The following is a 14,862-nucleotide window of genomic DNA, read 5'->3' as shown; positions in this document are numbered from 1 at the left end:
TACAAAGATGATGTTATCATCCAGCCTAGATGCCTTTTATTTTTGTCTTATCGCACTAAAATCTCCAGTACAATTTTGAATTGAAATGGTATAGTGAGCACTATTGTTAAGTATCATCATTAAGTATGATATCAGGTTTTAGTTGCCTTTTATCAGATTGAGAAAATTCTTCTCAGCTCCTACTTTGCTGAACTTTAAAAAAATTTTTTTTTTTAATGTTTGTTTATTTTTGACAGAGAGAGACAGAGCACAAGCAGGGGAGGGGGAGAGAGAGAGAGGGAGACACAGACTCCAAAGCAGCCTCCAGGCTCTGAGCTGTCAGCACCGAGCCAGATGCGGGGCTCGAACTCACAGACTGCGAGATCATGACCTGAGCCGAAGTCGGATGCCCAACCGACTGAGCCACCCAGGCACCCCTGCTGAACTTTTTTATTAGGAATGCTTGTTGGGTTTTTTGAAATTCTCTTTCTACATTTATTTTTATTTTTATTAAAAAAAAAATTTTTTTTTAATGTTTATTTATTTTTGAGACAGAGAGAGACAGAGCACGAATGGGGGAGGGTCAGAGAGAGAGGGAGACACAGAATCGGAAGCAGGCTCCAGGCTCTGAGCCACCAGCCCAGAGCCTGACGCGGGGCTCGAACTCACGAACCGTGAGATCGTGACCTGAGCTGAAGTTGGACGCTCAACCGACTGAGCCACCCAGGCGCCCCTCTTTCTACATTTATTAAGACAACTGGTTTTTTGGGGCACCTGAGTGGCTCAATCAGTTGGGCGTCCAGCACTTGATTTCGGCTCAGGTCATGATCTCACAGGTTGTGGGATTGAGCTCTGAGCATGGAGCCAGCTTGAGACTTTCTCTCTCCCTCTGCCCTCCCCTGCTTGCACTCTACCTCAAAATAAATAAACATTAAAAAACAAAGATAAGTGGTTTTCATTTTGAGTCTGTTGATAATGGTGAAGTACACTGATTTTCAAATACTAATCCAAACTTACATACTTGGGATAACCCAAACTTGGTCACGGTGTGTTATTCCATTTATATATTGTTGGATTTGATTTGCTAAATTTTGTTGATAAGTTTTTAATTTCTTTTCATGAGATGTTAGCTTGTAGTTTTCTTATAATGTCTTTGGTTTTGGAGTCACAGAGTCATTCAGGCCTCAGAATGACTTTAATATTCTCAATTTTCTGAAAGTTTGTATAGAATTGGTTTTTTTTTTTTCTACCTTATTTAGTAGAATTTATCTGTGCCTGCACTTTTAGTAGGATGGGTTTTAACTACAAATTTAATAGCTTTAATATATTAGAATATTTGTGTTACTTATTTTTCCTTGAGTGATAATTTTCTTTGCAGTTCTGTTAGTTTTTGTTTCCTGTGTTGTGAAGCTCTGTTTTACTTGTGTTTACATGTTTAGGACTGTTACATCTTTTAAATGACTTTGTTCCTTCCATTATGAAATGGCCCTCTTTATCCCCAGTCTTGTTTTTTCTAAAATCTTCTCTCTCTCATATTAATGTACCTTTTCCAGCTTTATTTTGATTCATGTTAGCATGGTGTGGTTTTTTTCATACTTGTACTTTTTAAAAAAGATTTTATTTTAAAGTAATCTTTACACCCAATGTATGGCTTGAATTTGCAGCCCTGAGAATGAGTCACATGCTCTACCAACTGAGCCAGCCAGGCTTCCCTCATACTTGTACTTTTTTTTTTTTTAATGTTTTTATTTATTTTTGAGACAGAGAGAGAGCATGAGCAGGGGAGGGGCAGAGAGAGAGGAAGACATAGAATCCGAAGCCGGCTCCAGGCTCTGAGCCATCAACACAGAGCCCGATGTGGGGCTCGAACTCACGGACTGTGAGATCATGACCTGAGCTGAAGTCAGACGCCCAACCGACTGAGCCACCCCGGCGCCCCACACTTGTACTTTTAACCTACTTATGTCTTTGTATTTAAAGTGGGTGTCTTTGGGGCGCCTGGGTGGCGCAGTTGGTTAAGCGTCCGACTTCAGCCAGGTCGCGATCTCGCGGTCCGTGTGTTCGAGCCCCGCGTCGGGCTCTGGGCTGATGGCTCAGAGCCTGGAGCCTGTTTCTGATTCTGTGTCTCCCTCTCTCTCTGCCCCTCCCCCGTTCATGCTCTGTCTCTCTCTGTCCCAAAAATAAATACACGTTGAAAAAAAAATTTTTTTAAATAAAGTGGGTGTCTTGGAGCTTCCAGGTTGATGAACATATCTGTGTGCTGGGAGGGTGGTGTGCCCCCATTCCACAGGGACAGAAGCCCTTTCACTTGGGACCCTTCCAGACCTTGCCCTATGTACCTCTTCACTGGCTTTTCATCTTTATAAAATATGCTTTATGTTAAACTGAGACTTGTAAGGAAAAAAATAAAACAAAATGGCATCCTTGTAGACAGCATATACTTGGGTCTTCCTCTTAAGTCTGACAGTCTTATTTGTTGAGGTCATTTATATTTAATTTGATTATTGGTAATGGTTGGGTTGTAATATGTTGTTTTGCTATTTGCTATTCTCTTTTTCCTCTTCTTTGGGATTGAATATTTTTTGTGATGACATTTTATATCTTTTATTATTAGCTGTAACTCTGTTATTTCCTTTTAGTGGTTGCTTTTGGATTCATAGTATATATCTTTAATATGTTATGCTCTTCCTTCAAGTAATAATATACTATTTTATATATAGTACAAGAACCCTACAAAAATATATTTCTATTTCTCCTCTCCTTTGTGCTTTTTGCTAATACTTTAGAAATCCAAAATACGTTTTTATGTATAATAATTTTAAGTTTAAATAAGTTTAAACTTAAAAAATACGTTTAAATAAGAAAAGGACATCTTTCGTGTTTACCCATGTTACCATCACCATTTTGGGGGCTCTTCCTTTGTACAGATCCAGAATCGCATCCAGTAGCATCTTTTGCACGGAAGATGCTCCCTTTAGTACTTCCTGTAGTCCAGGTCCTGCTGATGATAAACTATTCAGCTTCTGTGTGCCAAAATGTCTTTATTTTACATTTGTTTTGAAAGGAATTTCTGCGAAGTGTAGAGTTCTATGTTGTCAGATTTTTTTTTTCAGGTGTTCAAATAAAGATGTAGTACTGTCTTCTAGCTTTGATGGTTTCTGATGAAAAGTGCCATTTTATCTGAAGTGCTGATGGGTCTGTTTTGCTCTCTTACAGTTCTTGCTCATAGTATACCTTGTTTTCTTGTGGGTTATTATTATTTTTTTTTTGACTGAGAGCTGCTCATTTTCCTCTGAAAATTACTAGAGAAAATTCTTTGAGGCTTATGATAAAGGTTTCTTCCTCCAGAGATCATTTATTTGCTTTTGCTTGGGGCATTATAACTTTGGAACTACTTTAAATTCTCAACTTGCGGTGTCTTGTTGGTTTGTATTAACCACCTAGAGGATGTGAGTTAGGGCGTCATATACATTCAAAGGTCAGTTTGACCGTGTTCAAACATAGAGAAAAGTGTGCTGATTTAAAGTTTTCTCAAAAACTAAAAAAATTGTCTTCTACTCCCACCTTCTCCATCTAAGGTCTTGGAAAACCATACACAGGTTTCCATTCCTCACACCCTAACGTCGTGTTGTTTCTTCACAACAGTGACAACACGCACACACAAAACTTGTCTATCTGTTTAGAGTTTCAGTGCGTGGACTTTGTGTGTAGTTCACATGGGTGACCTTAGGCCTCAGGGCTAGTCTGCCAGACTCTTTCTCGGCTTTTAATTCCAGATGCCTCTGGTTGCAGTGCTGTGGGGGAATCTGCTGGGTGGAGGAGCTTGGGGTTGGTCAGCCTGGCACTTGGCTATTTCAGGATCCCTTAGTCTGTGTAAAAGAGCCCCAGAGAAAAGGTATGTGCGTTTGTTGATTCACACCGTTTTTGTTTTTGTTTTACTTCTAAGGAAGTGGAAAAACCCTTGCCTTTGCCATTCCGATGATCCATGCGGTACTGCAGTGGCAGGTGAAAAAGAAGCCCACTGCAACTCTAGGGAACCCAGGAGCATTACCTAGCGAGGCCGGGACCGAGGCCGGAACTGAGTCTGGAGTTTTGCCTGATGAGATTGGAATTGAGGGAGAAGCCCTGCCCAGTGAAGCTGGAGTGAAGGCTAGAGCGCCACCCAGCAAGACCGAGACTGGAGCTGCCGTGTCGGACCGGGCGCTGCCCCTCTGTGATGATGATGCTGGTGAAGGACCTTCTTCCCTGATCAGGGAGAAGGCCATCCCCAAGCAGGATGAAGGCAAAGAGGAAAAGCTGGATGAAGAGCAGACTGGAGGGTTAAAGCAAGAGCTGGGTGACAAAACCGCCACCTGTAAAGCACATCCGAAGCGCCCTTTACTTGGACTGGTTCTGACTCCTACCAGGGAGCTCGCTGTCCAGGTTAAGCAACATATTGATGCCGTGGCCAAGTTTACAGGTGAGGTTTGTTTAATTCCATTTAACAAATATTTCCGAGGATCCTAGAGGATCCTAGATGCCAGGTTGGCAAAGGTGAATGAACTGTGGCTCCTACCCTTTAGGGGAAATCTTTCTCTCCTGCCAGAGAATTAAGCCTACAGAAATTGTTTGATGCTTTGTCAGTTCTCCTAAGAATGACACACAGCTAATGCCGTTCTAGATGCATGGGTAGTTAGTTATTTATTGCATATGGTGGATGCTTAGGGCAGAGATGGGCAAAGTGTAAAGAAAGTGCAGCCATACCCATTTGTTTACATTGTGTCTGTGGCTGCTTTTGCACTATCAAGGCAGAATGAAGTAGGGGCCATTTAGCTCACTAGGCCAAAATGTTTACTATCGACCCTTTCAGAAAAAGTTTGCCAACCTCTGGCTTGGGGTGTTGAACTTACTCTTTGAGGGAATTCCTTTTGGGATGGGCTGCACAGTGTGAATTTTAACTTTATACTAAAAGCAGCAGTACTTACCAAGCTCTTACTGTGTGCCAGGCATTTTGCTAAGCACTTCGCCTGCATGATCCTCTGTGTTCTTTCCACATTGGATACCTTGAGAAGTCCTCCGCGAGAGAAGAGAACAGAACAGTAGGCTATTAGAGGAGGTTCAGAGTCATTCTAATTGAGGGGGATGGCAGGGTTCCTAGAGAGGTGTGGGATAGCTGCAGAGTGACATCTTTCCCAGCATTGTGCGCTGCTGCTCAGTTTTCCGGGAACTTTGGATGTAAATATGCCTGGGTTTGAATCCAGGTCTTCTGTTGTTGATAGAGGGGAGGGAGTAGAAAGAAATGAGGTTGGGGAAGCAGGCAAGGCCTAGACCATAGAAGACTTGATGTGCCTTCTAGGAGTGACACCAACGGTTAGGCCAGGCCCACTCTTTTAGCGCTATCCAAAAAGAGACGGGAGCTGTCCTGGTGGTTGATCGCCTCTGCTAATCTGGGAGCACCTGTGTCAGCCTTGGCAGAAAATAAGCAGCCAGACTGAATAACAGGGTCTCTCATATTTTGTGTACCATAGGAATTAAAACTGCTATCTTGGTTGGTGGAATGTCTACGCAGAAACAACAGAGGATGCTGAACCGCCAGCCCGAGATTGTGATTGCCACTCCGGGCCGGCTGTGGGAGCTAATTAAAGAAAAGCACCCTCATTTGAGCAATCTTAAGCAGCTCAGGTAAGTGACAGTACCTCTCCTTTCCCTTTTCCTCCCTTTCTGAAGTGGACCTGGGGTGGCATGGTAGTATATGCAATACCTTCTCCTTATCACTGCGTGCCACAGTGTGGTGCCAGCCAGACTTGGGCCTTTAGAAAACCCAGTGTGCATGAGGAAGGTTAGTTGAGCCCTGGAGGTGGTGGCACGTGTGTGTGTCTCTATTGAGAGCTGCGATGGTAGTCGAGTGTGCTGTGAATGACTCCTGCCACTAACCAGGTTATGTGGATCTGTCTGGATCTGCAGGTGCCTTGTGGTCGATGAGGCTGATCGGATGGTTGAGAAAGGCCACTTTGCTGAGCTCTCACAGCTGCTAGAGATGCTCAGTGACTCCCAATACAATCCAAAGAGACAGACCCTTATTTTTTCTGCCACGCTGACCCTGGTACATCAAGCTCCTGCTCGAATCCTTCATAAGAAGCACACGAAGAAAATTGACAAAACTGCCAAACTTGATCTCCTCGTGCAGAAGATTGGTATGAGGGGCAAGCCCAAGGTCATTGATCTCACCAGAAATGAGGCCACAGTGGAGACACTGACAGAGACCAAGATTCACTGTGAGGCTGATGAGAAAGACTTCTATCTGTACTACTTCCTGATGCAGTATCCGGGCCGCACGTTAGTGTTTGCCAACAGCATCTCCTGCATCAAACGCCTCTCTGGGCTCCTCAAAGTCCTAGATATCATGCCACTGACCCTGCATGCCTGCATGCACCAGAAGCAGAGGCTCAGAAACCTGGAGCAGTTTGCCCGTCTGGAAGAGTAAGTCAGGCCTGTACCCAGAACCCAGGCTCTAGCCATTACATCAAGGTTGCCAGGACGGTGGGAGAGGGTGGGAAGCTACCTTCTGACATGGAGGCCTTATCGGTAGAAGGTAGCCCTTTTTTGCACATCATGAAGCAGGCTTACTCTCACTAATGCATTTAGTTGCTAATAATGCCCAACAGAAACTTTCTTAACAATGAGTAATGGTAGGGGCTCCTGGGTGGCTCAGTCGGTTAAGCTCTTGATTTTGACTTAGGTAATCTCATAGTTGTAGGATCGAGCACAGAGCTTGCTTACGATTTTCTCTCTGCTTCTCTCTCTGCTCTTCTGCTCCTGCTCTCTGTCAAAAAATAATGAGTAATGGTGACGATAATACCAACTGTTACTGAACACTTAATGAATCAGTAAGTATTATGCTGGCGTTTTAAATACATGACCACATTCATTGAATTCTAACATCCTTGAGAAGGAGCAGAGTAGATTCGTGGTTAAAAAGAGAGAATCAGATTGCTTGAGGTCAAGACCTTGGCTGTGCCACTTCTAGCTGACCAAATTACTTCAGTTGTGTTTCACTTCTCTCATAATTAGCATAACAGTATAATAATAGAAGCTAATTGAGAGGTTGTCGCATAGGTTAAATTAATTTATACATATAAAGCATTTAGAACAATGCTTGGCCCATAGTGTGCACTTGCTAAACGTTAGCTTTAATACTTATTTCGTATCATTTATTATCATTATTCTCATTTTATAGATTGAAAACAGTAAGATCTAGGAAAGCTTGCCCAAGGTTTCTCATCCTGAAAGTGACAGAGCTGGGCCTCAGACAAGCGTGTCAGGCCCAGAGTGCATGCTGTGTCCTACTGTGCTGTCACTGTGCATCTCTTTTTGGGCCAGACTGATGCTCAGACAGCAGTGTGCATGTCGTCAGGATAAGGGCCTGTGAAGGTTGAGGTTGAGTCTTGATTGACTTCTGCACAGTGTTTTGTCCGGTTACAGAGTGATTAGTTTCCAGAACAAGTGTTTGGTTTACCTCCCTTGGAATGTTGCCAGATAGAATTTAGTGGTTTACTTGATCAGAGAGTAGGAAACGATGGCCCATGGACCAAATCTGGCTCACTGCTTGTTTTTATAAGTACAGTGTTATTGGAACACAGCAAGGCCCATTTATTTATTGTTTCTGGCTGCTTTTGCACAGAGAACAGCAAAAGTTGAGTAGTTTCAAAGCCCAAAGTGATTTACCATCTGGCACTTTACAGAAAAAGTTGCCGCCATTGACTTAGAGCTGCGGTTTAATGTTTCATAAATTTTAATTTGCATCACATTCTTGTGCCCTACATCAGAGCTACAGGGAGGGGGATTCTGAAAAGCCCAGAATCTTACGTTTTGAAGACATACATACCTCAGGTGCTTTTGACTTTCTTTGAAGTACGCACACATTAAGAAACATTACCCAGTGAAATTATGTCATGCTTACTATCAGCCGGGCACTGTTCTAGGTAATAGAACAGTGACTAGTGCAGAGTCCTTACTGTTATGAGGTTTATGTTCCAGTGGAGGGAGATGATAAATTGAAAAGCAAGTCTGTAGTTTGTAAGGTGTTGCTGAGTGCTGAGGAGCAGAGTTGTGCAGACTGTGGGGTATGGTCAGGGAGGTTTCTCTAAGAAGGAGGGATTGTAGCAGAGTGTGGACAAAGCAAGGAAACCGGAATGTCTGAGGAATACCTTGTAAGGCCTAAGGTGTAGCAAGTTTAATGGCTTAGAGGCCAGAGCATGTTTGGCATGTTTGAAGGAAATCGAGGAAAGTGTATGTGAGGGAAGTAAGTGGGACGGTGATAGAAGACGAGGTCCCTGACCTAGAATGGGCTTGACCTCATTTAAGTTACTGAAGGTAGCCTTTTATTGCAGGGTGTGGCTTGTCGATTGTGGTCAGTGAGACCCCACTTTGGATCCTGGCTTCACAAGTGAACGGCCGTGTTTATGCCTTGGGAGTTAATCTGTCTGAGCCTCAGTTTCTTTATCTAGTGTATTCAGCAGGTGGTAAGAATTTGATTAATGAGAGCTGTTAGTTGTTATTAATGAGCTTTGTCTCTCCACCACAGTTGTGTTCTCCTGGCAACAGATGTGGCAGCTCGGGGTCTGGATATCCCTAAAGTCCAGCATGTCATCCATTACCAGGTAGGGCAGTAGAGACTTTGTTGTGCTAACTGGGGAATTTTTTTTTTTTTTAATTTTTTTTTTCAACGTTTTTTATTTATTTTTGGGACAGAGAAAGACAGAGCATGAACGTGGGAGGGGCAGAGAGAGAGGGAGACACAGAATCGGAAACAGGCTCCAGGCTCCGAGCCATCAGCCCAGAGCCTGACGTGGGGCTCGAACTCCCGGACCGCGAGATTGTGACCTGGCTGAAGTCGGACGCTCAACCGACTGAGCCACCCAGGCGCCCCTGACTGGGGAATTTTTTAGGTGAAGGTTTGGGGAGGGAGCAGGAGGGAGGAGGAATTGTTGGTCCCAGGGCCTCATGCAGCAGAGTACCACTGGCGTCTAGTGACCGACTAACTGCTGTCACTTTCAGAATACTCGTGAGATTTCTTTTTTTTTTTAATATATAATTTATTGTCAAGTTGGCTAACATGCAGCGTATACAGTGTGCTCTTGGCTTTGGGGGTAGATTCTCGTGATTCATCGCTTACATACAATACCCAGTGCTCATCCCAACAAGGGCCCTCCTCAGTGCCCATCACCCCCCCCCACCCACCCACCCAGTCAACTCTCCAGTTGTTCTCTGCATTCAAGAGTTTGTGAGATTTATTCTTTTTTTTTTTTTTTTTTAATTTTTTCTAACGTTTGCTTATTTTTAAGAGAGAGAGTACGTGCACGCAGGAGTGGGGAAGGGGCAGAGAGCGAGGCACAGAATCTGAACCAGGCTCTAGGTTCCACGCTGTCAACACAGAGCCCCACTCGGGGCTCGAACTCATGAACCATGAGATCATGACCTGAGCCGAAGTCGGACCCTTAACCGACTGAGCCACCCTGGCGCCCCTCATGAGATTTATTCTTAAAAAACCTCTTGGCATTTCTGATGTCACATCGTCCTTTTCTCTGATTTGGACAAACTAATTGATACTTACTGGCAGGTTAGAGTCTTGTTTTCTTTCATGGAATGGGCATAGTAGCATGTAAACTGGCTATCCTGGTATAGAGAAATAGAAGAGTGTGGTAGCTTAAGACCTTCCTGGGCTTAAATCCCAGCCATGTAACTTTACGCAAGCTATTTTAATCTCTTCAAACCGTATGTTTTTATTTGTTAAATGGAAGTTATTATAGTATCTACTTTTCTAAGTTTTTTTTTTTTATTCTAATGTTTATTTTCGAGAGAGAGAGACAGAGCATGAGTAGGGGAGGGGCAGGCAGAGAGAGGGGACACAGAATCCGAAGCAGGCTCCAGACTCTGAGCAGTCAGCACAGAGCCCCACCTGGGGCTTGAACTCACAAACTGTGAGATTATGACCTGAGCTGAAGTCGGATGATTAACCGACGGAGCCACCCAGGCGCCCCTCTGAGTTCTTATTAAAGTGAACTAAGTTATTATGTGTGAAGAGCTTAGAAAAACACAAGGCACATCCTAAGCACTTACTAAATGTCAGCTGCTATTGATACTGACATTAATTATGCATGCACCTGGTGAATATTAGCATAGCGTGGTGGTTAGGAATATGGGCTCCAAAACGACACTTGGAGCGTTTGAATGCTTGTGGCCTGCTTCATAGTTGGTTAGCTTTGGGCACGTTACTTGGCATCTCTGGTTTTCAGTGTCATTGTTTGTAAACTGGGAGTCATAATGCTGCTGAAACCCTAGGGTGATGATGAGAATTAAATGGGCTCCTGCTGATGAACACCTCCCACAGTGCTAAGTACCCAGTAAATGGTAGCTATCTGGCATTATTATTTCTCCTTTCTAATTCCTCGTGCTTTAAAAAGTCTTTCAGGCTGCCAATTCCGTTTAGCAAATCTTTCTTCATCCTTTTTTGGGCGAAAGAGGCTGAGTCAGTCTTTGTGGGAGATATCCAGATGAACAAAGCATAATCCTGGCCCCAGAGAAGTATCAAGTCCACTAGAGGAGATGAAACGACCATAGCCGTAATTTAAGGCAGAAGGTGTTAGAAAGTTGTAAAATACAATGGGAGAGAAAAGTAACTTCCAGTTTGGGAGGTCGGAAAGAACTTTGTAAAAGATGCTTTGCATTTAAGAATGGGGAAGATCTGGGTATGTAGAGGTGGAAGGAGGAAGGAACGTGTGGAAGTGGGCAGTTGGCCGTGAGTTGGGGTGTATGTTGGGAGAACAAAGTGAAGAATGGCCAGTAGACCTCATTTCTAGCACCATTATGAACAGTTCATAGTGGCGCTGAGAGCTGCATTGGAAATGATCGTGTTATCTGGACTCGGTGGAGAAGGCTGTTGTTGATCAGTGGTGTGTGCCACAGGAGTGGGAAGGGATTGTCAGTGCCCATCCACACCTGTGGGTGACATGTCCAGTATATATTAGAGTGGAGGCAGTGGAGCCCAGAGGTCAGCATAGACTTTGAAGTTGGACCGCTGTGGTTCAAATTGTGGCTCCACTGTTTATTAGGGGGTATTGCTTAACATCTGTGTGTTTCAGTTTCCTGGTCTATACGGATAATCACGAAAGCATCTATTTTGTGTTGCTGTTTGTGAGGAGTAAGTGAGATAATACATGCAAATGATTAAAATTGCCTGGCCCATTGTAACCACTCAGTAAATGTTGGTTCTGATTACCATGTTCAATCATTCATGTAGAGTTACTGAAGAACCCGCAGAGTTTCTTTAGTTAGAGTGGGAATTGTGGTCAGAGCTTTGGCTCAGGAAGATTACAATGGCAGTTTTGGGTTGGGTCAGGGAAAGTGGGGAGGACGAGAGAAGAAATAAGAAGTGACTGTCATTGTTCTTTTGGGTGGTCACGAGGGTCTGGAAGCAGGGGAGGGCAGAACAGGGGCCATGGGAAGGCAGACCCTGCACAGTGAATGGGCTGAAGAATTAGGACTAAGGGAGAAGGGCTGGATCGGTCCACATTGCTGGAGAGGTTTCTGCTGCCTGACTGGGAGGGAGGGAGGTCCAGCGTTGGGCTGGTGGCCCTGAGGGGAAGAGCATGTTGGGTGACGGCCACACGTTGACTTCCCGGTTCTGCTTTTGGCAGGTTCCTCGCACCTCGGAGATCTATGTCCACCGAAGTGGTCGAACTGCTCGGGCCACCAATGAAGGCCTCAGCCTTATGCTGATTGGGCCTGAGGATGTGATCAACTTTAAGAAGATTTATAAAACCCTCAAGAAAGATGAGGACATCCCACTGTTTCCTGTGCAGACAAAGTACATGGATGCAGTCAAGGTAGAAATAAAAGTTACAAACCCAGTGCTAACGAGGGAAGGGATCACGCCGCAGCCTCACCTTGCTGGGAGGCTCTGGCAGTAGAAACCTTAGAAACTAAGTAATGATTCTGCCAACAGCTAACAGGCAGATTCGTTAAAAAAAGGAATGGGGACACTGGATGTGGTGGGAGAGAGAAATTGATGAGTGTGCAAAAACCTAGGGGATTTTCTTCTTGAGCCCTTTCTTCACTGCCTGCCCCTGGAGCCTCTGCTACTCCCTGTCCACTGGACAAGGACCATGAGTGTGGCTGCCTGGACATTGCATCCAGTGGTTGTAGGGAAGTAAGGTCAGCTTGTCTCGCTGAGGCACATACTAAAGGTTTGTCACATTCCTGAAGCAAATGCCAGTAATTCCTACCTTTGGGGTTTTACTTTTTTTTTTTTTAATTTTTTTTTAACGTTTTATTTATTTTTGAGACAGAGAGAGAGACAGAGCATGAACGGGGGAGGGGCAGAGAGAGGGGGAGACACAGAATGGAAGCAGGCTCCAGGCTCTGAGCCATCAGCCCAGAGCCCGACGCGGGGTTCGAACTCACGGACCGCGAGATCGTGACCTGAGCTGAAGTCGCACGCTCAACCGACTGAGCCACCCAGGCGCCCTGGGGTTTTACATTTTTAACTCAGTATGCATTCAGCTGAGTAGGTGCTGCTAACTGTGGGCCATCGTGTGTCAGGTACCAAAGCGGGGTGGGTTTTCTTCCATAGTGATCCACTGGCTCGTGAGGCAGGCTGAGCCCGTGCTGAGGTTTAGGTACAAATGGAACACCGTGGCACTGGTGGGCATTATGGTTATATTGGTAGGAGAGGAGGTTTCCTCCAAGCTTCTCGCCTGTAGAGAGGTAGAGAGCAGACAGAATTCCAGGAATTGAGGGAGCAAAAGCATGAAACAGTTCAAGGACTCTTGGTTCCTCTGGCTCGAAAGGAGTGTTAGCCGTGTGGGGAAATACAGTGGGAGGTGAGCTTGGAAGAATGGAGATGACAGAGGATTTCCCGTTAGGAAGGTTGGGAGCCACCCTGGCTTCCTGTGGCTCCTTTCCCCCCACACCACAAGGTCTCTTCCATTTTTCCCGTGTTTCCTGTCATTGCAGCCTGGCCCCAACACCCACAAGCAGGAGAGTTGAAATGTTTTTGGCAAAGGACGACATGGAAGAGAGAAGGCAGTTCTCTGACTTTGTCGACCCTGTGATCAGTCACAGTGGGGCCCTAACTCAGGACTATTGGGGTGGTTCAGGGTCCCAGCTCAGCTTGGGAGCTGTCGGTGGTGTCTGGGGAAAAGAGTTCCCTCTGGACACCTGGAGATTGGCAGTCCAACTGCGGCGAGCTTCCACCAGGTGGGGCTGTTCAGGTTTGTCATTTGGAAAGCTGGCTCTTGTGATTTCATTTGTGCCCACTCGTGCGCTGATTGCCCTCTTTGCTTTTGTCAGGAACCAGAACAGATTCATTTTGATGGGAGCTGATCTCAGGGGCTTTTTTGAAAACCACAACTCCTATGAGCCTTTGCTTCCTAGAGGCTGAACCTTCTGTCAGATGAACACTCTCTACTCCTTTCCCCCAGGAACGAATACATTTAGCTCGGCAGATTGAGAAAGCTGAATATCGGAACTTCCAGGCGTGTCTGCACAACTCTTGGATCGAGCAGGCAGCAGCTGCCCTTGAGATTGAGCTGGAAGAAGAGATGTATAAGGGTGAGTGGGCTGGGTGGGATTTGAAGGATACATTCAGCATTTTCCCTTCAACTTTTGTCTGGTTGGAACCTCCTCACAACCATGGGTCCTTTTAAAATCAGCAAGATGCCTTTTCTTTCTTTGTAACAGGCTTCAGTCCCAGATGAGCCTACGGCCCTTGGCCTTTGTTCCCTCTGTCTCATTTGTCTGGAGCCTTCGGCTGCCTCCTTCATGTGGAAAGGCAGTGGAGTATAGCAACATTAGGGGTAGGCTCTGTGGCCTGGCAGCCAGTGCTGGTCCATTCCCTCAACTGGCTGTGTGACCAGGTTGAGTTCCTTAACCTCTCTTTTGTACCTAGGCTGTCATCATGTATAAGACACAGGTCCTAAAGTTCCTACCTCCTGGGGTTATTGCAAAGATGGCTTGAGTTGATGAGTGTAAAGTGCCTGTCACAGTGCCTAGCAAATAGAAAGTATTTGGTACATTTTAAGGTATTTATGATCGTTGTTGTTACTGTTTATCATCTCCTCTGACCTTCATGGTCTCCGGACAGAAACAGCAGGAATTACTGTCCTTTTACATATGGAAACCAGAGGCTCACGGAAAAGGAGCAGTTTGCACAGGGAAACAGCTCTACTACTGGGCCTTTCCTGAGCCCCTATTCTGAATGTGGGCAAGAGCCTAAGGATCCAGGGATGACTCTGTGTGGTCCCTGCTCTAGGAAAGCTCTTGAGTCTGAGAAGCGGTAGAACCAAATCTAGAACTGATGACACCAGAGTTAGATCCAGTGTTCTTTCCATCCCACAGGTGGGCAGCTCAGCTGAGGTGTTGGCTTTCTCGGTGCCAAAGCCAACAGATTGGGAGGCTGACTTAAGCTGTCTGCTCAATATGGAAGCTGGGAACCAAACCAGCGGGCTTGGTGACAAGGAGCTGTTCCTTCTGTTAGCTCAGGCGTGGGCTGTTGACAGGTCAGGCCCTGGCTTCCCTTCCTGAGGACAGGCTGGTGTGGAGGCCTTGACTGTGCCGGCCTCCACAGGTGTAGTCAGTGCTGGTGGTGAGGTACAGGAGAGCTGGGCTGCGGACGGTGTTCACAGTCTCCTGGAGGCTTTGTACCTATTGAGTCACAATGGTCATAGGAAGAAAATTGGTCTTCAAGTCAGGAAACCTGGGTTTTAATCTCAGTTTGACAGCTAGCTAGCTAGCTAGCTCTGTGACCTTCAGCAAGTAACCTTGACTGTAAAATGGAGAGGATTCTGGTCTTAGAGACTTTTTTTTTTGAGTGAAGACAACGGTGGCCCTGAGTATCCCCCTCCT

General features: G+C 45.4%; 1 protein-coding gene across 4 annotated transcripts in view; it reads left to right on the top strand.

The window, feature by feature from the left end:
- The window catches only part of DDX24 (DEAD-box helicase 24), a 33,854-nt gene that overhangs the window by 18,046 nt on the left and 946 nt on the right, over positions 1-14,862 (top strand). For all 4 annotated transcript variants that reach the window (XM_047862488.1, XM_047862487.1, XM_047862485.1 and 1 more), the window contains exons 3-8: positions 3,926-4,438; positions 5,487-5,640; positions 5,923-6,438; positions 8,543-8,618; positions 11,655-11,843; positions 13,440-13,569. In XM_047862488.1, coding sequence (XP_047718444.1) covers positions 3,926-4,438; positions 5,487-5,640; positions 5,923-6,438; positions 8,543-8,618; positions 11,655-11,843; positions 13,440-13,569 — 1,578 coding nt within the window. The remainder of the gene's footprint in view (positions 1-3,925; positions 4,439-5,486; positions 5,641-5,922; positions 6,439-8,542; positions 8,619-11,654; positions 11,844-13,439; positions 13,570-14,862) is intronic.

The sequence above is a fragment of the Prionailurus viverrinus genome, chromosome B3 (genome assembly GCF_022837055.1).
Source record: "Prionailurus viverrinus isolate Anna chromosome B3, UM_Priviv_1.0, whole genome shotgun sequence".
Classification (NCBI taxonomy): domain Eukaryota; kingdom Metazoa; phylum Chordata; class Mammalia; order Carnivora; family Felidae; genus Prionailurus; species Prionailurus viverrinus.
This window is presented reverse-complemented; position numbering and strand designations above follow the sequence as displayed.